This window comes from Passer montanus, unplaced genomic scaffold, assembly GCF_014805655.1.
Source record: "Passer montanus isolate IOZ18808 unplaced genomic scaffold, ASM1480565v1 scaffold22, whole genome shotgun sequence".
Taxonomy (NCBI): Eukaryota; Metazoa; Chordata; class Aves; order Passeriformes; family Passeridae; genus Passer; species Passer montanus.
This window is the reverse complement of record NW_024366815.1, coordinates 327,498-354,826: the sequence shown is the minus strand read 5'-3', so window position 1 is coordinate 354,826 and position 27,329 is coordinate 327,498. Positions and strand designations below refer to the sequence as shown.

The window sequence follows — 27,329 nt, the reverse complement described above, 5'->3', positions numbered from 1 at the left end:
GGTGGTACTGCTTAAGGGAGAAGAAAAAACAGTCAAACTGCTATGACGTCAGTCAGATAGACTTTAATCTTTATGTTTCTAATAACCTTGAAGTTGTTCTCTTTGCAGCTGACCATATTGAAATAGATGTTTTCTGAACCAAACTGCTGCACAACTTCCACATTATTAAAAGTCCATGCTGAGGCTTTAACAAAATAAAAAAATTCCTTTAAAAAACATTTGATGAGGGAAAACAAGTCACACTCCCAACTGCTTGACCTTAAGTGATCTTGAGTTTACTAAAGTGCAAAAAAGCTTGATGCTTCTAAGCTAAATTGGGGAAAAATTCTTGATACATGTTTGTTGGGGTTTTTTTATGTACAAATGCTTTTTTTGCAGTATCTGTATGAACATTAGGGCAGCTAACAAAGCATGCATCATCTCACAAACACAGTGTGTAGTCCTTCTCAATTCAGTGCTACTATATGTCCCTGAACATTTTGTAAGATTGTGGAAGCTTCTGCCATGAGGGTGTTTGTCCTGCCAGGCAGTCAGGTGGGTCAGGCTTTCAGCTGCCTGTAGAGGAAAACAAAGGGGAAATTCACAGTTAATACGGGAAATCTGTCCTCATTATTCCCTTGTATCCTGATTGCCAGATCAGGCTGCTTCCATCATCCTTAAAACCACACACAGGTCCCAGAGTTCACGTCTTTTTCTTGTCCTGTCCTCCCACCTCTGGAACCTGGATGCCTACCTGACTGCAGCTGTGAGACTCTGGTACCAGTCATTGATCTCTTGTTGGTTGCTGGACATCAACAGCAGTGTCTTGTGTGGAAAGGAAAGCTGAAACACAAGCAGGATCTGTGGCATTCCTTGCCAAGACAGCAACTCCAGTAAAAGGAAAATCATCACCACTGAATTCAGTCCCTGCATGCTGATTTTTACCCCTTATTTTCCCCCCATAGAAAAATTTAGTCTTAATATTGAGTGAAGCCAGAGACTGCACAGTACAGAACAAGTGTCAGTCTTGTCCACTGTTTCCAGTCAGTTGACAGCTCATTCTGACCTGTTTGAAGGTAAGCAATTAGAATTCTCAGCAGCTCATCCAGTTTTCTACCATATTCAATGTTCCTAGGGGTCCTTCCACTATCATCATCTACAGGTCACAGCTTGCTCAAAAAGTTCTTTGTCATAACTCACAAGAAAAGAGCTAAGAGCCCCAGGTGCAGCCTTGGAAGAGCTGACCTTGAAACCCCTACTGAAGACTCTGGTCCCTGTCAATCTGCAGCCCTCAGGGAGTTAGATGCCATCATCTGTTGTAATAACATCCAGGTCTTTTTCATTCTCTGTTTTTCTATGTATTCAGTCTGTAATCAGTGTAATTCATTGTCACGCAAGTGTGGGGCTGCCCCCAAACTTGTAGCTCTGATGAGGGCATGTCAGAGTGCTGGTGGAGCCTCCTCACCTGAGCTACGTGAAGCAACCAGCAGCCTGTAACCCCAGAGAGTGCAGGAGGCTCCACGCCATGAAAGGAAAAGTACCTGCATCACTCAAGAAGGGAAGGGTTGCCCTAACTCAGACTTGCTCACTGCATTTTGTCACCACTGTCATCATCTCTCGGTCCCTCTGCTGCTGAGACAGCTGGAGACAGGCTTACAGGGCTGACTCCACTGGCACTTCTGCCTGGCACAGGTGGGAAGACTTACACTGAGGAGCCCTCCCTGGCTCCACGTGTGGCCGAACACTTTATCCACTGAGCACTGGTGGAGCGGGTAGACAGCCTGGCAGCACAGCTTGTTGGAGTTCAGCAGGTGCAGGGGGTGGCAGGGCTTCGCTGCGATGAGGATGTCAGAGAACAGGAAGAACATCCTGCGCTTCAGCTCTTCTCCCTTTGCAGGCACCACCAAGAGCCAGCCTTCCCGGATATACCAGCGCCCTGGGCATGCCGGGGAAACAGAGACAGCTATGAGATCTGAGGGAGGGCAGGCAGGAATAAAAAGTAAAGGATGTAACGAGACAAACAGGAATACAGGCTGAGCCACCCTTGTACGTTTCTGTGTTCCACATCAATTCCAGCCACTAGAAGGCACTGGATGTCAGCTGGATCCAGCTCACCAGTGCAGATAGCACCCGTGCAGAAGCAGAAACTAGCCCAAAACGTTTATTGTATGAGGAGCAGCTGAAGTTGTTAATATCTGCTGTTTTAACTAAGAGTATATTATCATATGCAAGTCTGTTTAAAGTGATCAGAACAAAAACACGCTTCGAGAACAGCATGCATACCTTTGAATTGACATAAGCCTTCAGAAAACACATCATGAACTATCTCAAATTGTGTTGCCCAGTTGTTTGTCATTAGTGCTATAACAGAAACTAGCTTCAGGTTTGAAAACTTATAATTTTTTCCTTGTTTTGTAGGTGTGTGATAATAAAATAATAAGCTCAAAAAACCTCCCCAAAACAAAACAAAACCGCATTTCACAGGTCATCTAACTATATACAGACCTACAGTAGCCAAGAGAATACAGACTGCAGATTACTATTCTAAAGAGAAGGCATGAAAGGAGATAGAAAATGAGGAAGGTCTGAATAAGCAACCTTATCAACCTCTCTTGCAGAACAGAGCCCAGTGTCATCCACCTGTGAAATTAATTGTGATAAAACAAGAGGAAAAGAAAGCAGGAGGAAAGTAATTAAAACAATTTGATAAGCCTAGCTGTAAGCAGAAATTAAAAAATAATAATGAAATAAAATAAAGCAGGACTTCTTACTAAGATTATTGTGGAAGATAGCCATCAACTCATGGGAATTAGGAGTACACCTTCTAGTAAGATTATTTACAAAACTGTAAATCCATAACAAAGTATTGCCACCTGATCTTGTTTAGGAAACCTGTGCCAGGGAATTTCAGCCACTCTTTCATGCCTTAGCTTCTTCATGAGCTATAAATATCTTTTAGAATAAAAATACAGTGTTGTGTTTGTTGTGGATTGTGTCTTATTAGAATGCTACAGTCACAAAACAAAGAAGTGAATTAATTCCTGCTTAGCTTATTCCGCTGGAACCACTCCTCTTACCTGAACAAGAAACTGAGGAAGAGAAAGGACAGGTGCAGGAATCAATCCAGGTTCAAAAAAAACAAATGGGAGGAAGGTGTCAGAAGCATGGGGCTGGCCTGGGAGCTGTTTTCCTCAGACTATGCTCTGATCAGACTCCCAGGCATACAATCTGATCCAGACTGTACTGAAAGTCTTGGAATATAGATCCATGTCCAGGATTCCCAGGTGTACAAGTTTTAGGAAATTGTTGTTATAGAAGGGCAAGAAAATATCCCAGGGGAAGCTCTGGATAGCAGAACATTGTGCTCAGTTAAGGAGGCAGTTCTGGCTGATAGAGTATTTGTCCTGAATGTGGAAGGCAGCAAGAAAAGCAGGGTCTCTCACTGGGAGCAGAACATCTCAGAGACATTGGCAAATGTGAGATACCCATCTCCAACACTGCCCCTTTGCTCTGAATCTACAGCATTTTGTTTTCTCTCCTGCTCCTTCCTGGCAACAGGACACAATCTTAACTGTCCTGCAAAAGCTATTTTGTTTCTGGAAAGCTGGCCCAAAACTAGCAAGCCCCAGCTGCCTCTTACATTTGTGCTTCTCATATCCAATGATAACTATGTAACTCCAGCCAGTGGAAAACATGACTACAAGAATTCTCTGTCCTAGATGATGGAAATGCCTTTACTGACCCTCAACGCTCATCCTCCTACGTCTCAGATTTTTCAGAGCCCAAAATAATCAGTGGACAAAACACTTTCAAACGCCTGCCATTTCTGGTCTAGTTACACTGTTTGGGGGTATTTGTTTGTTTTCATGGTTTTAGCTTATTAGTTCTAACATTAATCAGGATAACTGATTTACCTTTTTACTTACACACTACCCCAAGTGTGCCCAGGCACCCCCACACACGCTTCTGCTCAGTATAAGCAGAGCACACTTGTGTGAGCTCCCTTTCACCTATCAGCACAAAAATATTCTAAGGACAGGAAAGAGAATTGTAAATGAATCTGTCCATTGACTGAGCATCTTTGAGAATGACCTCTGATAAGTAGCCTTTGTTCTACCTATGCTGGTTTCGCTAGGCTAGAGTTATTTTTTCCCATAGTGGCTGGTTTGGATTTGCACTAAAAACACCACTGACAGCACAGGGATCTCTTGTTTATTTCTGTGCAGGCAGTGCTCAGCATCAAGGTCTTTTCTGCTCCTCAAGCCACAAGTGAGGAGGTTGGAATGCACATGAATGTGGGAAGGGTCACAGCTGGGACAGCTGATCCGAAATCCCCAAAGGGACATTCTATATCATATGGCATCATGTTCAGCCTGTTATGCTGGGCAAAGAAGAGGGAAAGGGAGGAGTTTTAAAGCGATGGCTCTTGTCTTTCTAGGTAACCACAATGTGTGGCAGAGCCCTGGTCAGAGCCCTTTCCTTGGAATAACTGAACACCTGCTGCCCGTGGCAGGTGATGGATGAATTCCTTGCATAGCTTTGCTTGCATGAACAGGTTGTTAAACTGCCTTTACCTCAGCCCATGAGCTTTGTCAGTTTTACCCTTCTGAATTTTTTCCCATCCCAGTGGGGAAAGATTTTTTCATCCCAAAATCCACATGTGTTAATTACAACCACATTCACAAGCACCTGGAGGTTCTTGCATTAGAGACCTTCACACGCAGTGACTTTAACACTCCTCTCCAGCTGTAGCACTGTGCCTGGATAACCTCTGCCATAGCAGAGTTGAGTGAGGCTGCAGGTGAGGCCCCAGATTACCATCTCATAATTGTCCAGACTGGGCACATTTCTCACAATATTTCCTACATAGCTCAGAGTGCGGGCATGGAGAGCACCCAGTCACAAAAGAGATCTATCCACTGAAATGTTCTTATGTGCCGGTGACCGTGGCTTTATCTGTCTCAACAATCAACACAAACACAGTGATTTCTGTCTCAGTTTAAAGAAAATTCTTCATTTGAAGGGTGAGAACAGAATGACATTAATCTTGTAGCTTTATGTAAACAACAACACAGTTCTTGTGCCCTTGATACTCAGGAATCTGTGGTTCCTGCAATGGAGTAGGGATAATGCCACTGCTTACACTCTGCCAAAAGCATTTAGTGTCTCTCTTTCATTCCCATCTGGGACTTACACTCCTGATCTTCTTGGGTTCCTGAGTTTCTAAACACATCATCATCTTCTCCTATCTGAATGTCAGGCAATTAAGCTGTTGCTTATCCTTATTCAAAAATTATTAATTAAAAAAAAAACCCAAAAAACAGTGCTTGAATAAGTAGTCATACTCCTTTACCACCTATCTGTGGAATTTAGGCAGAAGGGGAAAACTGGTTAATGTGAGTTGAGTCAGAGATGAAGGAGAACATATGTACACATATCTCAGCATGGCAGAAGAAAAACAGAGTTGTCAGTAAGACCTACCTGGAGTCAAAACCTGAGTCTTTTGTCCTTTGAGCAATTTCTGAACCCGAAGTAGCTGCAAGGAGTTCTCTCTCTTATCAAAGATGTCTTGGACCCAGTGAGATACTTCACAAACAGATTTCACAGTCTCTGAAATTATGGCAGCATATTCTGAAGTTATCACAAATGAATACATATTTCACCTTATACATCTTGCTCAGAAAAGACAGCATGAAATTAAGAAGAAAAGTTTTAAACCAAGTACCAACAACACCTTTATTCAGAAATTTCTGTGAGAGATTGGCCTAGATCACCTCCAGAGTCCTCTTTCCAGCTAACAATTCTACAGTTCTAGAAAACATCTGCCAATGAAATATCAGAGAGAGAGGAATAATTTCCGGGATTTGGAAGCAAAAACTGAAAAATGCCCTACAAGTGGTGTTAACTGCTTGTAAAAACCGCAGAATCATTTAGATTGGAAAAGACCACTGATATCACTGAGTTAACCTAGGATTGAACACCACCTTGTCAAGCAGACCATGGCATTGAGTGTCATTTCTTGAACATTTTCAGGGATGGTGACTCTACTACTTCCCTGGGCAGTCCATTCCAGTGTTTAACAACATTTTCCATTAAGAAATGCCTCCCAATGTCCATTCTGAACTTCCCCTAGCACACCTTGAAGCTATTTCCTCTCATCCTGCTGCTTGTTACCTGTGAGAAGAGGCCAAACCCCAGCTAGCCACAACCTCCTTCCAGGTACTTGTAGAGAGTGATCAGGTCTCCCCTTTTCTCCAGACTAAACGCTTCCATCTCCCTCAGCCACATTTCACAGGACTTGTTCTCCAGACCCCTCTCCAGCTCCACTGCCCTTCTCTGGACTCGCTGCAGCACCTCAGTGTCTCTCCTGCAGTGAGGGGCTCAAAACTGGACATGGGATTTGAGGTGTGGCCTCACCAGTGCCCAGCACAGAGGGGCAGTCCCTGCCCTGGTCCTGCTGGCCACACCATTGCTGATACATTCAGGATGTCCTTGGCCTTCTTGGCCACCTGGGCACGCCCTGGCTCATGTTCAGCCACTGTTGAGCAGCAGCCCCAGCTCCTTTCCCACTGGGCAGCGTTCCAGCCACGCTGTCCCAGCCTGGGGCACTGCCTGGGGTTGTTGTGACCCAAGGGCAGGGCCCAGCACTGGGCCTGGCTGAACCTCACACAACCGGCCCTGGCCCATGGATCCAGCCTGTGCAGATCCCTCTGCAGAGCCCCCTGCCCTCCAGCAGGTCAGCACTCACACCCAGCTTGGTGCCATCTGCAAACTGGCTGAGGGTGCTCTCAATTCCCTCACCCACATCATCAATACAGATATTAAACAGGACTGATCCTGATACTGAGCCCTGGGGGACATCTCTAGTGACTGGATACAGCATGAAGGAGACGAATTATCCTAGAGGCATGTGACCAAGAGAGTCAGAGAACAGTTTGGGTTGGAAGGGACCTTAAATATCATTTTGTTCTAACCTGCCTCCCATGGGAAGGGACACCTTCAAATACATTACATTGGTCAGGACCTTATCCAGCCTGTCCTTGAACTCTTGCAGGAATGGGGCATCAACAAATATCTTGAGCTACCTGTTCCAGTGCCTCACAAGCAGCAGAGATTAAAAAAAAAAAAACAAACCAAAAACAAGCTGCCATTTCTCCAACCTAAATATTAGGCCATTTTCGCAGGCAGTTACTCTATATTTTTATTCCTAACATGTTCTCAGGGACATCTTGATCAAGGTGGAGAAGGAAAATGATAATCCACTAGAACCCTAGAGAGAGAGGAAGATTTTTTCCCTTTGGAACCAGGCAGTAGGTGGGAGTCAGAATATTCTTAGTAAAGAGTATATCATTGATCAAAGCGCCAGCATTTACTTGCAAGTTTCTGGTACTCAGCAGTGTCTGGGCTGGTGTTCTCCAGCAGATCTCTGAAGAAATGCTTGTACCTGAGGCGGAGAGAGCAGGTTTAATTCACAACAAGATACCAGGAACAGCAGCAGCACCTCCTGTTAGTAACAGCACAGTGAACAACACTCAGCTGGGAGACAGAGCAAGCCTAACCAGGCAGTTTTGGTCACACTTCATTCACATTCATTTTATCATCAAATGTCTCGGCTAAAATAACCCAAGTATTTTGTACATCTGAAAACCTTTGGCTTTTCCTGGGGATCCAACAGGAGCAGACTCACAAATCACCTAAGATCATGAGGCTCTCTCAGAATTCATCCTTTGTTATCGCCTTCAATAAGCAGCAAATTTCTCTTTGAACTGTCTATTTTTAATAGTATATGAATGGTGGTATTCATACCATGTTTCCTGCCCACACAAGAAAATAAAGGCATTTCTATAAGAATTAGGACCCTCCTCTTTCTTTTTTTCCTTTCCAGTCTTTAGTGGAGAGGATAAGATCTCTGCAAATGCTTTCCCCAGTAAAGTCAAACAGAAGGAACTTAACAGATTCACAAACTGGCAGAACTCATATGACCTGGTGCATATGTTAACAGAGTTTTAAAGAAATTTGAACATGATAGAACTGATTAATGAAAAAACTAGACTTTTAATCAAAATACTCACATTTTTCCAAATAGTTGGACAGCAACAAATATACTGCTGTTTTGCAAATTTAAATGAATTATCCAAAGAATTATGATAAAAACCCACCAATCAGCTTAATGTTTACTTCTGTCAAGCTAATTAAAAACATTACATAAAGTTACATGAAAGACTGTGGTATGATCTCTCAAAGTTATTTTCAAAGAAAAGTGGTGCTCAATCACTCACATTTGCTTTAGTGTAGATAAGATCATGGTTGAAAAACAGCTACTGGATCTATAGCAGCAGAATCTGGGCTCCCAGAAAACCACCTTTATTACCCACACACCCTCCCCCAGGAAGGGATGCCCATGGGTGCATGCAACACTCTCCTCAGGCAGTCAGTTTGCCTCTTCAAAGGGGAGATGATCATAGAATATCCTGAGCTGGAAGGCATCCACAGGGATCATACCAAGTCCAATTCATCCCTCTGCATTTTTAAGACAACCCTAAAAATCACACGTGTCCAACTATGTTGTCTAAACATTTCTTGAAGACTGGAAGACTTGGTGCCTCAAGAGGAGATGCAATGATCCTGAGTGGATCTGTTCAGGCTCAGACAAATGTAATAGGCATCATATCTGAGGAAAGCATACAGCCCTGATAACCAGAGAGGAAAGAGAAGCTCTCCTTTATTAATCTCTTATCTCTCCAAAAAGAGCCATTTCCAATAGTCACAATGCTCCAGTCAGCAATCTGCATAAAAAATGAGCAAAATCATTGCTGGCAGAGACCACCACTTCTGCAGCACTTCATTCAGCTTGCTTTCATTCAGAGCCAAACTTCAGTAGCCTACTGAGACAGCAGAAAGCCTCCAATTCTACCCAAGAGCTAGAGGAAGGAGCCAAAGCTGAACACAACTGCCTTCCTGCATCATCTCCCATCCATGTACACTGATTCCAATTTACAGGCACAGCCTTAGTTCTGTTTCATTGCTGTCTCTGTGCTCTGATTTTGAGACACAATAGGCAACTTTCCCTTTCATAGTGGATAGTGATACACTCCTTTTTCCCTTCTTATGCTAATCCCTTGAAGATTCACAATTGCTTACTTACTGGCGCAGCCTCTGCAGGGGCAAAGGAAGCAGATCCTCTAGCACTCTCCCTTGAAACTGAGGTCGAGTCTCCTGGAGTTTCTTAAACCGCCGGAATGACTTATTTTTTCTCATTTGCTCCTGTATGCAGAAAAAAGGACATAGCTTTGAGACTACAGAAAAAACTATGTGCCCTAGTCTGTACCAGAAGTTGGAACACTTCAACTTAAGAGTTTAGGACTCCAGTCCCACAAGCATCAACTTCTTTTTTGGCTGTGGGCAAGCCATTCCCTTTCTCCTGGTAGTTGATTTCAGTGGGTAATGGAAGTGATATCCCCTCCATAAATGAAATTAAAGAAAAAGAGAAGGCTGACCCAGTTAGGAAAACAAGGAGGGCACTTGTGGCTTTTTGCCATGCCTGTCAAGAAAAAGCAATGCACATCTGCATTCCTGTCACCTTAAGACAAGTATCCAAAATGGCTTTTTCTCTTGGAAAATCCAAAGCATGAATACATGCATGCAAAGACAAGAGGAGGGAAACATCCCACTAAATTCTGCATCTGGGAAGAAGCACGGACAAAACTGGGAGTTGAGTGGTATAAATTCCAGATACAATTCTTAGGACTTTGGAATAAAAATATATTCTGCAGAAATTTCTTGCAAACAGGTTGTATTTGAAGACGTAAGTGGCAAGAAAAAAATGATCTTCAACACAGGAAAAAAAAAGTGAAGGAAAAGGAAATCCCACTACTAGGATACAGTTGGTGGTATTGGGAAAGACTAGGAGACCTGACAATTCCTAGAAAGAGATCACTGTATCATAGTGAAAGCCTGGAAACTCTCTAGACTTGCCAGTTAGGAAGGAGTGGGAGTAAATACAGAACACTGTTTGAGAAAGCAGTGCTCACCATATGCACATACATACACAAACACCTGAAAAGGCATCCGAAATTTGAAGCTCTAAGTAGAGAAGTTTTCACCACTTTATTGTGGAAGAAAGCCAGAATTTCATCTAGCCAGAAAAAGTAAGAACACTGATCTCTCCACAAACAGAAGACAAATAGAAGGATGTGACAGTTTCACAGAATGGAAAAAGAGAAAGCATGTGAAGACTAAAGTAAATATTTACCTTCAAGGTTTTATTTGCATGCTCCAAATTCTCAGCATAGTGGCCATAAAGATCCAGACTCTGACAAAAATTTTCCAGTCCTGGTCCCAAATTCCCTTTCTCCAGGTGAAGTGAGAGAACACTGTGCACAAGGAGCAGAGATAGCTTGTGAGAGATACATTACTGATGGCATTTTCACAGCTCCTTCTGATTCCTTCCTTTGCTGTCCTGCCTTTACCATTCTTCACCTCATATCCAGTTTCTATACAAAATTTGTGCTTGGAGGTGAGAGAGCAAGCCACAAAACACCTTGTGGAATGGGCTTACTGAGCTTAAACCACTGCCCAGTAACAGGGTACCCAGTTATGTTATACAGATCAGGAGTTTCCTGGGGACACCTCCAAGTGCCACCAAGGCTAGCAATGCTAGAAGTGAATGCCTGTTTTACAAGGTGTTAGGCTTATTTCCCCAAATCTTACTTTCTCATCAACATAAGAGTCCTCCCAATATAATTAGGAGAATTGCATCCTCTGTCCACTTACTGGCTGGCTGAATATAAGGACTCCAGGGGCCCAAATATAGTTTCCAACACAGCAGGCTTCAGCGTCCCTTTGGCCTTTAAGATTGTCACAAAGTACTAAGGGAAAAAGAAAAATCATTTCAAACAGGTAGCACTCACAAATCATCATAGAATCACTCAATGGTTTGGATTGGAAAGGATCTTTAAGACCTTCTAGTTCCAGCCTGGTCAGAGACATCTTCCAAGCCCCATCCAAACTGGCTGATCACTTGGGATGGGGCATCCACAGCTTGTCTGGGCCATGTGTCACAGTGCCTCACCACCCTCACAGTAAATAACTTCTCTCTAACATCTAATCTAAACCTACTGTCTTCCAGTTTAAAACCATTCCTCCTTGTCCTGTCACTACATGTCTGTGTAAAAAGTGACTCTCCCTCTTTTTTATAAGCCCACTTCAAGTACTGGGAGGATGCAAAGTTTATTAATCTCTGAGGTCATTCAAAGGCCACTTGTGGCACACAGCAGAAGCCAGAAGTTGCAGCCTGAACATTCTTTGGCTTGGAAAGATATCAAGTATTGTGACTGTCTACCTAAGATATGCACCATCACATGTAAGCCTTACTTGTAGCTCTGACCATAACTGTAAACACATGGAACAGTACTACAGCACTGAAAAGAGTCTGTTTCAGTATCCTCCAATGCATCTGTTTTTCACCATCTTGTTCATAAATTTTTTTCTTGTCTGTGTCCCTACAATTAATATATCTCAGGCATCTTAGGTGAGCACCCTATTCAATCAAATCTTAAAAGATTTATGTCTGTGTACAGACCAAGGCCAAAAAGCCAAACCCATGAGCTACTGAATATTACAGAGGAGGTAAAAGAAAAACAACAAGAAACCTTTCAGCCACAGCAGGTGTCCCATGCATTAGGGATGGACCAGAGTCTGCTCTTGACCCTTCCCCATGGCAACACGAATAAGTATGTGCTGTCTGAAGGCATCCACATACCAGAAGGGGCAGAAATACTCACTGTGAGAACCAAATCCAGCTGCTCAAGGTATTTGTGTTCTGTTTCCAGCAGTTCCTTGGCTGTCCTGCTGCGCTTCCTCTCCCAGCGAGCCCGCTGGTCTTCCACCGTGTTTGCTCCAACCACAAAGGGCAGGGACGAGGCACTCATGGCAGAGTCAGGGTTGATGCACAGGGAGGTAAAGGATCCTGGAGGGACAAGCAAGATGGGCACACAACAAAAGAATAACCTATGTTGCAGGGGAGGATTCTGAGCTAAAAACACTTTCCTAGGAAATAAGGGCAGTGAGTTGCCAGCAACCATTATTAACAGTTTCCTTCTGCATTCCCTCCTGTGGGCACAGGGGCCCTGCATCAAACAGAGGAACACCATTAGAGAGACCAGGCTGTGAAAGCAATGATGATTCATCTGCAAGCAAAAATCAGTGCACAATCCCACGTGCAAACCACTGCTTCCTGTGCCTTGCCCTCCCCATTCTTTGCTTGAAATTCTTGTTAAACTCTAGCAAGTTTGTGGGTGGAAGAGGTACTGTGGATAGGAGTAGAAAATAACCATAAGATTTGTCTTGTGGGGGAACTGTAACAGGACTTCCCCCATCCCACAAGGAAAGAGAAGAGAGCACTCTTGCTTGTTTTCCCATGGAGGTTACTAAGAAGCAAGTGGTTTGCTTTGTCATTTTCTAACTTTGTGCTCCTGGAGGTGAGAGAGGCCTAGCAACTGCTGGGAATCACACCAGTATCATGGTTTGTTCTGCTCTTCTGCTACAGTATCATGATTTTGTTGCACAGAAAAACATTGTTTGTCACTCAGAGAAAGAGGCATGTTTTAGCAGAACACCAGTTAGACATTGTTCTTTTGATGAAAAGGCAGTGCAGGCAGCTGCACACTTGCCCCTGCATCAAGTCTGCAGTTTCGGGGAAGCCGAGTTGCTTCTGAAAATTTCTGTTTCCCACATGGACAAGATACACTAATACAGAAAGATGTGTCATCACAGAGAAGGAGATTTGTCAAACTCCATCTTCCAGATATATTTCAGATACATAAATGAATGTCTGAAACAAAAGTTTCACATCAAATGAGTACCAGGACTCATTAAATGACTTGCCAAAAGTCCAGAGAGCTGAGGGACATGTGCAGTGTTTTATAGTAGCAGCAGCTTCTCCAGAGCTTGCGCTCATATTCATTTACAGCATATCCACAAGCCTAGCTAAGACCACATCTTGGACAAACAGGGCAGATCTGGCATGGATGGAGAGGCAGCACTGCAGGGAACACCACCTTAAGCTTAGCATTGGTCCAGAAGTGTTCAGGGCCAGGCTGGATGGGGCCCTGAACCACCCTGTCTGTGGAAGGTGTCCCAGGGCTTTGCAGGGCTCTAGGAAGGAGATGGTCTTTAAGGTCCTTTCCAACCCAAACCATTCCATGATTCTATTCAAGTGCAGTTGCAAAGTACTCACCAGTAATGGACTAAAGCACTGCCATTCGCAGAGCGCCTCTAGCCCGCGTAGACTGCAGTGAAGGCTTTCATTTCGCAGACCAAATTTCTCTTAACATATAACAATTAAAACAAACAAGTTATACCAGGTTTGACCATCTACTGCTCACACACAGAAGTTCTAGCACTCCCATTATTGCACAATATATTCTGTGTGAGGTCTGTAGGGCGAGAGCTTCCTGCAGCCTGTGGGTGCACTAGAAAATACTTCACCCACAAGTGACAGAACTGCTCCAGCTTGCTTCTCCCCAGCTCATGTTCAAAAACTACTGAATACCCTCTATTACTGTTAACTACCTTATAGTACACCATTAGCAGCATCCCCTTCACCATTTCTAAATTTTTTGAGTACCCTCCAAAAATCTCCTGTTCTTATTGCACAGCCCCTTTGGTGTCTCAGGAGTGCAAACACGCAGTGGGTGAGCTCCAAGGGACACATGGCTACACATCCCAAACTGTGAGGTTAGAGAAAGGGGAAGGGAAAGGGATAAACTCTGGAGCCCACAGCTAGTCCTCAGCCACCCTGAGGACTAAAGGAGTAAATATTGCAGGAGTTAATACTAGAAGTAAAACACGCAGATAGCCCTCCTTCAATTCGCCTGTGCTGCAGGGCACTAAAAGTGTATTTTGGATCAGTCAAAACCAAGGGTACTATATTTTTTCAGCAGATAAGAAAAGATCCATTAAAAGTCTTGCGGGATTGAACAAAAAGCCTTTCTTGACCAAAACTGAAGCGTTTTATTCATTATCAGAGTTCTGTTTAGTTGGGGGGGTTTTTTGGTTTTTTGTTTTGTTGGGTTTTTTTAATCAAATGAAATATGCTTTAAATAAATAAATGTTTCCAGTAAAAAATAAATTTAAAAAAACCAAACCACATGAGCACACTAAAAAAACATTCACTAAACTTTAACCAAATGTTTTTCTCTGACTGCGACGCGGATTCAGGAAATACTTGGTGGCATCAGGGACTAATTTAGCCAAAAGGATTTTTACGGGTCATGCAGTTGAGCCTTGTGCCCGAAGCGCGACTACCACCAAAGTCAGGCTGGCTACGCAGGGGTTCGGCCTGCTCAGGACCTTTCCGCGGGTGGAGATCGGGGCGGGACGGGACGGAACACCAACAGCGGGTTTAGGTTTAGGTTAGGGCAGGGCAGGGCAGGGCAGGGTGGCGATGGTGCCGCTGGGGCAGCGTGGCCCCCCGCCCGGCGCGGCCGGGGACCTGGCGGCGCTGGCCGAGTTGGACGAGGCGGCGCTGCTGGCGGGGCTGCGGGAGCGCTTCCTGCAGCAGCGCATCTACGTGAGTGCCGGGGGCCGGGGCGGGGGGCGGCGGCGGGCGCTCGGCTGACCGGCTGTCCCGTCCCCACAGACCGACATCGGAGACATCCTCGTCGCCATGAACCCCTTCCAGCCGCTGCCGCTCTACGGGAGAGAGGTGAGCGCCGCGCCCCCGCCGCGCCCCGCCGCCCCCCGGCCGCTCACCCCTCTCCGCCGCCGCTTCCCCGCAGGTCTCCGAGCGCTACGGGCGCCTCCAGAACGACTCGCTGCCGCCCCACATCTTCGCCGTGGCCAGCCGCGCCTACCACGCCATGCTGGGCCGCGGCGGCGGCGGACCCCGCAACCAGTGCATCCTCATCAGGTGAGCGGCGGCCGGGGGTCCCGGGGCCGGCGGGGGACGGGGGCGGCCCCCGAGCTCTCGCTGGGATCTCCCTGCCCGAGGTTCGGGTGAAGCTCTTCTCCGGTTCCGTTGGTGAGTCAAAATCGGTCTGCGCTGGCAACACATCCTTCATCCCGACCGCTTTCGAGACGGATGAGCGGGCATGTCGTGAGAACGTGTGGGCAGACAAAACTGGCTTTCCTGGAGCAGATCGGCCAGCAATTTTTATAACAGTAAAGATGCCAGGTTCACTTCTGGTGGGGAGCAGGCCACTGGAATCCAGCTCTGGGAAAAGCCATTGAGTGCTCAGTTCTGGCAGCACAACTTCTGTGGTAAAAGCTGCAGTAAAAGTTGGAAGGATGATAATGGAATGAGCCAGTTTTCACAAAGTGGAGCTTCCCAAGTGTAACCGAAGAGCAGGAAGTATTAAAACATGCTTTTCTGCTCTAAGACCTTTGAGAATCAGGTCAGGGAGGATCTTAAAGTCATGTGCAGTTCTGTGCTCTGAAGTCGGGGAAAAGTGATTCTTTTAACCAGAAAGAATCTACCAGAGCCTACCAGTATCACAAACGTTTTACTCCATTTTGTCACTCTTGTTCTGCTGGAACTCTGCAGCACAGCAGGTACCATCATTTAGCAGAGAAAGCCTTAAACAACACCAACACCAGAGAAAGCATTGAACAGCAAGGAGAAAGTCTTGAGACATTAACTGCCTCTTCTCTACAGCTGGGTGTTGTAGAGAGCAGTTTAAATGTCATTTCAGTTAAAATGCTACTTGCCAACTTGTTTGTTTTAATGCTCCTTTGTATTTGCCTTCTGATAATTTTATCAGTACTTTTGGTCTACGTGGTGTGCAAGTCAACTGCTGAATCACTGCTGAGTGTTTTGGTGGGCCTGGGAGCTGACTTTGAGGGGCACTTGAGCCGCACTCGTTTCTGTAGCCTTCATGCCATTGGTGCCTGTGCTTTACCTGAAGTGCTCTCGGGAAGTGGTGGCCGTGGGGTCAGCAGGTACAAGAGGCACTGATGGTGAGGCTTTGGGGGATAGAGAACGGTCATTTCATTTGTCTTGGGAGGTGGAAGTCAAGAAAGAGTAACCTGTGACAATTGTGAAGTGGTCAGTGGTCTGGTTGTTTTCTGCCAGCAGTTCAGATATGAGTCTCATATACTCCTGTCCTTTTACCTGGTCTGTGTGTTACTGTCACAGGAAGTTTGTGGTTTTCCTCCCTATGTGTGGTGAAACACTAATTAACAAGTTTTCCTACGTGAGCACAGTTGGTGTGAACAGGGAAGATGAGGTCACTCCTGTTAGACCACAGTTCACCACAACACCACAGAAACACAGCAGGATCTGCTGTCCCTTTGGTGTCTCCAACTAAGTCTGGGAGGTCTGGATCACATTCTTCAGTGGTGATGTTCGGTGAAGCAGCTGCTGCCAGATCACAAGTGATCATTGCTACCAAATTGTCCTCAGCCACAAATTCTACTGGCTCCTCTTTCCTTCCCAGTCCCAAAGGACATTAGTCATAGCCTGCATGTGCTGCAGTGCAGTTCTTGGGTCACCTGAAGATGACGTAGCATTTCTTCAGAGCATGGGGCAGTTACACACCTGCTGTGCTTGCAGGGCCTTGTGAAGGTGTTGTGCTTTTTGGAGGGTCTGAGGTCAAGCTTGAACCATGGAAGTGCTGTTGGATATTTTTTTTTCTGGTAGAGGAGGGAAGTTACTGAAAAATAAAAAGAAATCTGACATACTGAGCAGGGACACTGGATGACATGTTCTCAACTGGCAAAATGGTCCTACTTTGTTTGTATGTATTTGGATAGTGCTGGTCTGACCTGTGCTTGAGATCAGGGACCTGTATTTGAGGTTTTTAGCCACCTGTGATACATACTTGATACCAAGCTCAGAGCCACTGGCAGGTACAAAGCAGTAAAGCCACACCACATGCTCAAAGGTCGGCTCAAAGGAAATGGGGACCTGCCCTCAAGTATGCCTCCAGCATTTCCTGCATTTATTTTTTTTCCATGCACATGCTGAGGTTCTCAGCTGGTGTGATGTTGTCAGTTAAGGACATGTTGTCTAGCTGACTGTACATTCCCTCTCCCAGGACAGGGGAAACTGCACTTTCCAAGTGCTGCTTGTTTGACTTGGAGGCGGAGGTGCCGTGGATGTGTGACAGAACAGTGACGTGCACTGCTGGCACTGTGGGAGTGTGGGCAGCTCTGCACCTGCATTCCCAGCTGTCTGGCACATGGATGTGTGAAACACTTGAGATCTGAGACTGCCACAGCATCTCATGATCAGTATCCAGGTGTGGATGTGGTGTAGATAGGACAAATCTCTCTGGAGAAAGAGGAAGCTGTTGGCTCCAGCATGTGCAAGGGAGTTGATGTACCAGATGGCTTTTGAGCAGAGCAAATGGTCTGTCTGATACATCCCATGATGTGACAGCGTCACGGGGTATATCTGTACTCCCTTGCAGAGGGGGAAGAGTTCCCTGATGAAAAACCTCATGGTTCATGTGTAAAGCTGTAGCGTGAGTTTTTACTCACACAAGTGATTTGGCTGAAAAAATTGTGAAACTCCTGCAGAGCACTCTCAAGTGATGGAGCACTTGAGCCATAAGGGGCAGAACAACTATACTTTAGGTTGATGGAATTTATTTTGCTTTTTCTTGGCAGTGGAGAGAGTGGTGCTGGAAAAACAGAGAGTACAAAGTTGTTGTTGCAGCACATAATGAACCTATGCAAAGGCAACTCACAGCTGGAGCAGCAGATACTTCAGGTAGGTCATTGCAGGATGGTGCTTGAAGGAGCAAAAGCAGCTCTGCTGCAAGACATCTTGCATTAGGCTTAGGAAGCCTACTGGTGAATCACCACTGGAAATCAGGGGGCCACACATAAGAAAATAGTGGACAAGAATGGTGAGATAGCTGGCCACAAATTAGAAGGATTAGTAGGTCAGTAATTCTGTTTGGTGGAAATTATTCTTAAATTAGAGAAAACCACTGCAATCATTTATCATGTCCTCTTTTACAAGAGATTGGTGGCATTTTTCTCGATAATTTCCTGTTTGAGGTAGAACAAGGTGGAACATGCCATTTCCATTAGAAAAATGAGACCTTGATTTAATGGTACAGAGGGATGAAGAATTCACACACCGTTTAGTAACCCATCCTTGGCTATTTATACTGTCAGGCAAATACCTACTAGCTGGCTAACTGCCATCCTTACTCTTTTCATATATCTTTGCCAGCTCATTTTGAAACTTATTTGACTCTCTGGTCTGAAATATTTCCACTTGAATTTCTCCCCAGGGAGTTGTGAGGTTTTTTTAAACAAATTATGCTTTAAATCTTCTGTGTGATAGATTAACAACAGTGAGTTCTTGGACTGCTTCATTTTAAAGTCTGTCTTTTCAGATTTCCTGTAGAAACATAAAGGTCTTTCTCTGTGTGGTAGGTTAACTTCAACCATTTAAAGTCTGTCTTTTCAGATTTCCTGTAGAAACATAAAGGTCTTTCTCTGTGTGGTAAGTTAACTTCAACCAGTGCCCACCAAGCCATTCTGTCACTCCCCCTCCTTAAGAAAGTCTGTCTTTTCATATTTCCTGTAGAAACATAAAGGTCTTTCTCTGTGTGGTAGGTTAACTTCAACCAGTGCCCACCAAGCCACTCTGTCACTCCCCCTCCTTAACTGGACAGGAGTAGAAAAACATAACAAAAACTCATCAGTTGAGATAAGGACTGTCAGATCACCCAACAACTACCATCACAGACAAAACAGGCTCATCTTAGGGAAAATTAATTTAATTTCTTTCCAGCTAATGTCAGAGTAGGATGATGAGAAATGAGAACAAATCTTGAATCTTCCCCCAACTTGTCCCTTCTCCCTAGGCTCACTTGACTCCCACTTCCTCTACCTTCTTCCCTCCAGCAGCACAGGCATCTAGGGGATGGGTGTTGAGGTCAGTTCATCACAGTTTATCTGTGCTACTGTTTTCTTCCTCATGCTCTTCACCTCCTCCAGCATGGGGTCCCTCCCACAGTAGACAGTTCTTCAGGAACAGACTGTTCCAGCGTGGGTGTCTTGACGTGATGCACTCCTTCAGAAGCAGGCTGCTCTCTCCCTGGGCTACTTCTTTTGACCAGACTGCTCTATCCTGTGTCCCCTCTATGGGGCACAGTCCTTCAGGAACAGGGTGCTTCAGTGTGGGCCCCCACAGGGTCACAGGTCCTGTCAGCAAACCTGCTCCAGCACGGGCTCCTCTCCACAGGCCACAGCTCCTGCCAGGGAAGCTGCTCCAGTGTGGGCTGCTCTGCTCTCTCCACAGGCCACAGCTCTCTCCACTGCTCCAGCACAGGTTTCCATGGGCTCACAGCCTCCTTCAGGCACACCCACCTGCTCTGGTGTGGGCTCCTCCAGGGGCTGCAGGTGGATCTCTGCTCCCCCTGGGCCTCCAGGGGCTGCAGGGGCACAGCTGCCTCCCCAAGGGCTGCAGCCCAGGCTGCCGGGGAATCTCTGCTCTGGCTCCTGGAGCAGCTCCTGCCCCTCCTCCTTCACTGACCCCATGTCTGCAGAGCTGTTCCTCTCAGACATTCTCACTCCTCTCTCCCTTCTGTGGGTGTGCAGCAGTTTTTATCCTAGAGGCACTGCCACTGTCAGTGGTGGGCTCAGCCTTGGCCAGGCAAGTCTGTATGGCTCTGTTGGCTGGAATTGGCTCTGTTGGACATGGGGAAAGTGTCTGGCATCTCCTCACAGAAACCAGCTTTAGCTCCTCCTGCAATATATTGACACATAAACCCAATGGCCTGTGCAGTGCTTTGGGCCCAGGAATGGTGTGTTAATTCAGTGTGGTGTCATCCATGGTGGATCCAAGGTGCCTGCCTGTGCTGGGTTGTGGGAATGTGGCCTTGATACACCTGCTGTCTCTGCTTAGAGCTGGCTTGGGCCACACTGCCAGGCTGCTTCTGACCTGAGCAGGCTCCACAGGCAGCAGAGCTGTGTTTGCTCAGCAGAGTGCTGAGAGCTAGCTTGCAGTTCCTTCACTGGAAATAACTCACTTCAGCCCAGATGAGCTGCCCTTGGAAAGCATAGAGGTGACAGTGAAGAAATAATATGCATCTTATTTGGTTCCTGTAGATATATCCAAGGACTAAGGTTAGTCCTTTGGGGGATTACCATAATACCTTTGTTCAGCAGGCTTCCCGGCATCTACACTGAGGCATTGTTCTTCCAGTTGACAGGCATTCTTTATTCAAATACAGAAAAACTCTCATTTCACCACCTTTGCATCCAGCTTAGCAAGCTGGTCTGATTGTTCTGTTAATTTCTTTATAATACACTGTCCTTATGTCTACAAATTTCAGTAGCTAAGCTGTCATACTTATATTAACTGAGTGCCATGGTGACTTTGTTTATTGCTGTTGTATAGCACTCAGTTTATCAAGTGACAGCAGGTACTGTGTGGAAATAGGTGGTATCAACCTTATCATCTAACAAATGACTCAGTGATCTTACTGGGATCCCATCAGTTCAGTTGTACTGATCATTGTTAATCTCACACTGCTTAGCCTTTGTGATATTTGCCTCTTTGAATTTCTTTATCCAGGCAGAGATAAAATAGGTGCACATCCATATTCATGGAGTGGTTCCTTTTCCAGCTGAACTCTGAGTAGAAAATGCTAAAGATAAATATTTCCAAGTAAATTACATTGGATCGCTTAATCTGAAGAATGGTTGTTCTGCTTCTTTACTTGTTTTAGGTGAATCCCTTACTTGAAGCTTTTGGCAATGCCCAGACAGTGATGAATGACAACAGCAGCCGCTTTGGAAAATACATACAGCTGCGTTTCCAGAAAAATACAGGTAAAGTCAAGGGCAGTTACTAGGCTGGGGGTGGTTAGGAGCTGGAGGGAGTGGACTGAGCAGCCAAAACTTGTGGAGGGTAAAATTTTGGCATATGCCTCCCTGTAGGAAGGGTGTGCAATTAAGTAAAATCTCACAGCAACCACTGTTGGATACATCCTGGATGGAATTAGGCCTGGGTTTGGGTGGAGTGGGAGTACAGCAAGAATATGGGGATGAGAGTGCAGGGTAAGTGTCAGTAATACTCTGTGATGCCAGAAGCCTTTGTTTCTGCTGAAAGAGGTGAACAGAAATCTCTTAAGACCACAGGCGGCCTGGAGAAGCCCATTTCCAGAGTGTTGGGCAGCCTAGAGGGTCCTGCACACAAGAAAGTTAATTTAGACAATTCTGTGCTCCTGGCACCAAAGAAGAGATGTGGGACAGCCCAGGCAGCTTCATGTTCCCCAGAGTGAAGTTCCCCACCCTGTTACGTTTTTATGTGCAGTGCAAGGTGCAAAGCTGAGTGAGTACCTGCTAGAGAAGTCACGGGTGGTACGACAAGATACTGGGGAGAGGAATTTCCACATCTTCTACTACATGTTTGCTGGTCTGTCTTCAGAGCAGAAGGAGATGTATGGGCTATTGGATCCTTCACTCTACAGGTGCGTCAAAGGCAGACCCTGGTTCAGTCTTTGTGATGGGTGGTGAAGGGGGGTTGTGGAGCATAATGGAGTTTTTTCCTCTGCCCTGGGGTTTTATCTGTGGGTGAGTGGAAGCTGGAGTGGGATCTGAATGGAGCTACATGAGGAGATACAGACCATCATGGAAGCTGGGAAGTCAGGGGTCTCTGCTGCACTACCTTGGAAGAGTTTCTTTCCCCTTCTGGTGAGCTGCTTTGTTCCCATCGGGGACGACTGAGATATGGTGCCAATTGTGTGACAGTTTTTATGGGATATGCGCTTTCTCAGGTACATAAGTGGACGATTTGGTACACAGGAAGTAGCTGAACATTGGAAGCACAAATACCAAGAGGTTTGCAATGCCCTTGACATGGTGGGCTTCCAAGAACAGGTTAGTCCTGGGGCTGTTTTATTTCCATCTGTGCTTCCTGCAGGCACGGGGTTTCTTTCTAGCTGCTCTCTTGAAGCTCAGACCTAGTTCTTTCTCTAGATTTTCCATGCTACCTTCAGACCACCTGAGTCTGCCAGACTTTGTGGAGAGCTTTTTCACAGGTTGCCTGTGCCTCTTCCCTTAACTTCTCCAACTTCTGTGTGGTACATGCTACATGCTGGTGAGTTTTCCTGTCACCTTTCTTTTGTGTTTTAGGAGCAAGTGGACATGCAGGCTATCTTGGCTGGTGTCTTGTCTCTGGGCAATGTGACCTTTGAGCCTGAGGAGAGCAATGGGTCTGTGAAGGTCAGTGAGGCCTCCCAGGGATGGCTGAAGGCTGCAGCGGTGAGTCACAAGAAATTTTGATGAAACTTTATGGGTATTATTCTCTTCCCCACTGGCTGTGTGACTGCAGGAGCTGTTCCTGCCAGAGGATGTTTCTGCCTCAGAATGTGATGTTTTCTAAAGAACAAGGGTTTTTTTTGGAAATGTACAGTTTGATCCAATGACAACACTTGTGTTCACTGCTATTCATACCCAGAGAGATGTGTCTCAGCTTCTGTTTCTTGTGTGTCTAGAACCAGTATCTTACACAGCCAGCATATACCTTGCTGACTTAATAAAACACAAGCTTTTTAAAACTAAATGTTTTTTGTTAGTGAGCATGGTGATGCCTTGGAGAGATTCAGGTGTGCAATGTCTGCCCACTAGTTCTGTGTTTTCATCAGATTTTGTCCAAGGATACCACCCTAACTGCTGTCATTTTTTGTCGGTTATCTTTAATTTAGCTTTCTATTATTTTGCATTAAAATATCACTGATTAAGACGTATAAATTTCCCAGAGCCATTCCTTTTTTGTTATATGGGATGGAGAAGTTATCCTGCTTTGTTAACAACACAGGACAGAAAAAAGTAACATACTTCTCTCCTTTCTATTTCTTTTCATTTTGACCTGTTTGAAATTCCAGCACCCTTGCTCTTCGGTTTCACTCCCATCTCTTTGCTTGTTTCCTTCCTACACCTTACCTGAAACAACCACCTACGTCTGCTCAGCAGCCAACTTATTTTTATCTTATTTCTGAAAGCCTGCTCCTCATTTCTTGCCCACAGGAGGGGAATTCCTGTTAAATCACTGAGGGGTTCCATGTGTCTGAGTTTGCTTTGTTTCCTGCTTCTCGTGTGGGTTCCGGTGACTCTGTAGCTCAGATGCTTCAGCACCTGCGCAGTCACCTCCGTGTGGTGCTGTTCAATAAGTCATTAAATCGCTCAGCAGGTACTGGCATGGCTCCCAAAGAAGGTGAAAGGTGGCAGCACTGGAGGAGCAAAACAAAAAGTGTTTGAGAGCGGGTGTGTGAGGCTGGTTGCTGCGGGGGTGGAGCAGATCAGAGCCCACATCTGACTCTGGTGCCAGCAGCAGTACCTGCCTTACCGTGGGGCTCAAAGGCCTGAGCCTGAATCACAACCCCCTTACACACAGACAGACACAATCCCCACGAGCAGAGTAAGGGTTTACAGCTGACTGTCCTTGTCTCTTTCCTGTTTCCCAGGGTCAGTTTGGAGTCCAGGAGGATGAGCTGTTAAAATGCCTGATTTGTACAACGTCAGTGACCCGAGGCGAGCAGATCCAGCGCTTTCACACCCAGCAGCAGGCAGAAGGTAGGAAACACAATGAATTGCAGATGTGCTGGCTGGAAAGACTGGGTTTTGATGGAAGGGTATCCCCACACATGTGCAGCTTGTTGGGAACAAAGATGTCCTTCTGTGCCCCTTCATTCCTCTCACACAGAGGGAAGTATGTCAGTGTTTATCTGTTTAGTCGCTTACTGACATGGAGGGCCATGAATGCTGCTTTTGTTTGGTCTCCAGGAGACTGCAGACATTAAATGAGAAACCAAGGAATTAGCTTTGCTTTCTGCCTCAGTCCAGACCAGAAAGAAACTCTGGGTATTTGTGCAAAACAGGGGAAGGCTCCCGTTGCAGAGTGCTGGCAGTGTGCAGAGCTCTAGATAATAGGTGGAGAAACACATGAGAACGACGAGATGCCACAGTGTCAGGAGTGGAGTGAAAAGAGTAAAATAGCAAGCACAAGGTGTTGTTTTCCCTTCCAATAAAACAAGAAAATGGTCTAAAATAATCTGTACCAAAAGGTTCATTTAAACGATAGTGCTTTAAAAGATAATTAAAATGAGAGATTATTGCTTCAAATAAATGAAAGAAGAAAATGAAAATTAAATGGGATTAGCTAGTTCTGTTTTACAAATTGCTCTAGACAATAAATATACATAATTTGTATTTAATCATAAGTCATGTTAATTTGGTCTCCTTCTTAGAATGTCAGCAAGCTTTCCATCAATTGTGTCCTTTTCTTCACTACAGCATTTAAACACTTAGCAACTATGGCCTAGGAGGAAGAGAACCATCCAATTTTCCAAGTAAAATTTGGAGCTTCTCCCTTGGTTTAGCAGTGAGGGGATCCATACTTAGTGTATCTTCAGAGGGGAAAGCAAGTCTCTGGATAGTCTAAAAAGTGGCATGACTCAAAAACACTCTGGTATGGCATGGCTGACCTTGTAGAAAGATTGTGAAGAATTTGAAATTAAAGAGCTGTTTTTACAGCTCCCACTTGCAAAGGATGGGGACAATCCAGTGTTTATCTGGTCTTTAAAGTGGTTTTATATAGCCATTTTTGCTAGAGGTGGGTGTATTGAGTCAGCTTGTGTCGTGTGCCCTGCTCTCCTGCAAAGCCTGTCAGTGAGCTGCCGTTGTTCCCTCTGTGCAGATGCTCGGGACTCCATTGCAAAGGTGGCCTATGGCCGAGTGTTTGGCTGGATTGTCTGCAAGATCAATGAGCTGCTGGCTGAGAACGTGGATCCTGACGTGGAACTGAGGGAGATAGGTGAGTTCTGCCTGCCTTGCTCCTGTTCTGTTCTCAAATGTGCATCCCTCAGCCACAGCGAAGGACAAGGCATGAGGTTTCACAGAGCTTGCGTTATCAAAACAGTGATCCTGCTAGAGATAAGAGTCAGCAGCATGAAGGCTGTGGGGCTTTGCTCAGCTCTGAGCAGTCAGTTGATTGGAAGCAGCTGTGAGGCTGTTCTGGGGCACTTTGGTTTAGCAGAGAAGCCAAGCTGGAGTGGGTCTTCTCTTAACTAATTCTTCAAGCTGTGGAAGAGCTGCTGCTGGTGTCTCTTCTGGATGCATTTTGCCTGTGCCACAAGAGCTGTGTGATAAGAGACTTAGTTGTGTCTTGGTGTACACAGTAATCTGCAAGGATGGTCTGCAGACTCCACAATTTGCTCTTCTTCCCCTTTTTTAGGCATCTTGGATATTTTTGGGTTTGAAAACTTTTCAGTGAATCGTTTTGAACAGCTTTGCATAAACTTGGCCAATGAGCAGCTGCAGCATTTCTTCAACCATGTAAGTCTGCTGGGGGTGGCCTCACCTTGTGTTGCAGAGAAAACAGAACACTGCTCTACCTGGCACATGCAGGAGAGCTTGGGGAAAAACATACCTATTTCCTGTAAGGACAGAAATTGTGAATAGTGAAGCAAGATAGAGAGCAGCAACCTTCCCTGCTGGGGTAGGGGAGCCACTGGGACAGGAAAGGAAGAGGTAGAAGGATAAAGCAGTAATCAAGTCATAATAGCAGGGACACTTACCCTCTGACAAGTGTTCCTGCTTTATGCACCAGCACCAGTGAGTGCCAGGGTTACAGAGTACTATGGAGAGCAGCAGCTACATCTTGGACCTGTCATGCTGTGGCTGAGAGTGCCACACCCCTGTCCTCTTGTTCAGGGCAGGAAGGAAGATGTTCAGGGTTTGTCTAGCAAAGTCTCCTGGGTGCTTCAGCCTCTTTTTTCTTTATTTCAGCACATTTTCCAGCTGGAGCAGGCTGCCTATAAGGAAGAAGGGCTGCCTTGGGAGACCATCACATTCAACAATAATGAACCTATTCTGGTGAGTGAGACGACTGACAGAATATAATTGGTCCATCCAGCCAAAAGAAAAGTCTTGCTCTTCCTACCATGGGAAGGAGATGCACCTGGCAGGAACCCCTGTAAAGGGTGATTAAGGTGAGAGGAATGTCCTGCACTGCTTTATCTATGTGCCATGCATCTTCTTTCATGCAGAATCTGCTCCTGGCCAAGCCACTTGGACTGCTGTCTCTTCTGGATGAGCAGAGTGCATTCCCTCAGGTATACATGAGAGAGAAGGCAGAGAAAATATTCTGGGGGCTAATATATCAATGTATATCTGGGCTACAAAGAAAGCTCTTGGGCTGGAGCTCAGGATGAACAGAGATGTCCCCAGGTGAGACTTATGAGACAGGACATCCAGATCAGAGGCAGTCTAGTGACACTGGCATCCCTGAGAAGAGCCAGAGAGAAGATACAGCAGAAGACTATTGCACAGCCAAGGATACTTCCAACATTTTGTTTTGATTCTGTGTGTCCTCATCAGGCCTCTGTTACAGCTTATGAAATCTGCTCTCTTGCAGGCAACTGATAAGACATTTGTGGATAAACTAAACAGCAGCTTTAAGGGGAATTTACACTTCCAGCCAGCCCGAGGCCGTGTTTTGGGATTCAGCATCATTCACTATGCTGGGAAAGTATGTACTGTTTGCAGGAAGAATCCTGTTGCCCTATATCTTGGAAGGGGTGGGAGTGTTGCCTGACAAATAAGGCTTTGATGTCAAGGAATGTGTGGTCTGAGGATGACACTAACAGAAGTGATGTGTTCCACTGGATTGCCTTCTAGAATTCCCTGGGATTTTTGTAAAAGGAAGAGAAGACCCCTGAGGAAAGTGGGGCTACCTCTCAGAGGTGTAAGGCATTACAAGAATCGGCTGTTCTTCTAATCACCCTTCTATTAGGACTCTAGTCCTAAAATAGTGCTTTATAAATTAAAATACTGTGTCCACTGTGCAGCACCAAAGGACAGGCTAAAGGATTTTTCTTTACCTAATGGGTTCCACAGCATAGCAGTGACTGTTTTTTTGCAAACACCTGGGAACACTGTGTAAACAGCAGGGTAATTAATGTTTTGAAAGTGGAGGCAGTTATTTGCACATTCACTGGTATCTAAGCAGATTGAGATTTAGCATTATTGCATGTAACTTTACTGCCACCAGTATTAAAAGTGTTGGTCCACATTAAGTTGAATTGATTGGAGATAATTTTCAGAACAGGAGCAGATATGACAATTTAGGTCATTGTAACTTGCAGTTTAGCAATCTAATCTCAGCACTGTTGACTAAGTTATTATTTGTGACGTTTGTTATTACAAAAATTAACATTTAACATTTAAAAGGCAGATGTCTCAGTGTTATGCTGCACCCCCATGGTTCTGATGCCTCTGGCATGTGCATGGTTTGGTTCCTCAGGGCTGGCATCTGAATGGGGTGCATGTGTGTTTAAAGAATTCATGTGCAAGCCAGAGTAGAGTCAGTTTAACCCATGCTC

General features: G+C 45.4%; 2 protein-coding genes across 3 annotated transcripts in view; one reads left to right on the top strand and one right to left on the bottom strand.

The window, feature by feature from the left end:
- Positions 1–134: 134 nt before the first annotated feature.
- Positions 135–14,859, bottom strand: ARHGEF39 (Rho guanine nucleotide exchange factor 39). Its single transcript, XM_039709914.1, has 11 exons — positions 14,734–14,859; positions 13,217–13,305; positions 11,763–11,947; positions 10,753–10,847; positions 10,232–10,352; positions 9,125–9,243; positions 7,353–7,423; positions 5,461–5,589; positions 1,686–1,915; positions 734–822; positions 135–555 (listed from the first exon to the last, which is right to left on the bottom strand). Exons 3-11 carry the CDS (start codon positions 11,907–11,909, stop codon positions 540–542), a joined length of 1,017 nt encoding a protein of 338 aa, XP_039565848.1. The 5' UTR covers positions 11,910–11,947; positions 13,217–13,305; positions 14,734–14,859; the 3' UTR covers positions 135–539.
- Positions 14,404–27,329, top strand: part of LOC120502461 (myosin-IIIb-like) — a 26,336-nt gene continuing 13,410 nt past the window's right edge. The window contains exons 1-14 of one of the 2 annotated variants that reach the window (XM_039709912.1): positions 14,404–14,551; positions 14,621–14,686; positions 14,760–14,890; positions 17,590–17,692; positions 20,673–20,775; positions 21,260–21,416; positions 21,723–21,825; positions 22,081–22,209; positions 23,412–23,520; positions 24,644–24,760; positions 25,181–25,281; positions 25,735–25,821; positions 25,995–26,060; positions 26,363–26,476. In XM_039709912.1, coding sequence (XP_039565846.1) covers positions 14,426–14,551; positions 14,621–14,686; positions 14,760–14,890; positions 17,590–17,692; positions 20,673–20,775; positions 21,260–21,416; positions 21,723–21,825; positions 22,081–22,209; positions 23,412–23,520; positions 24,644–24,760; positions 25,181–25,281; positions 25,735–25,821; positions 25,995–26,060; positions 26,363–26,476 — 1,512 coding nt within the window. In that variant the 5' untranslated portion in view covers positions 14,404–14,425. The other variant, XM_039709913.1, reaches the window with a different exon arrangement.

What these genes read in the sequence shown, in the direction of transcription:
- ARHGEF39 (XM_039709914.1), bottom strand. Translation starts at nt 11,909, where the DNA reads ATGAGTGCCTCGTCCCTGCCCTTTGTGGTTGGAGCAAACACGGTGGAA. An exon ending in AGCTGGATTTGGTTCTCACA is followed by an intron (nt 10,848 to 11,762) that starts GTGAGTATTTCT and finishes TTTTTCCCTTAG; the next exon opens with TACTTTGTGACAATCTTAAA. An exon ending in TGAGTACCAGAAACTTGCAA is followed by an intron (nt 5,590 to 7,352) that starts GTAAATGCTGGC and finishes CCATAATTTCAG; the next exon opens with AGACTGTGAAATCTGTTTGT.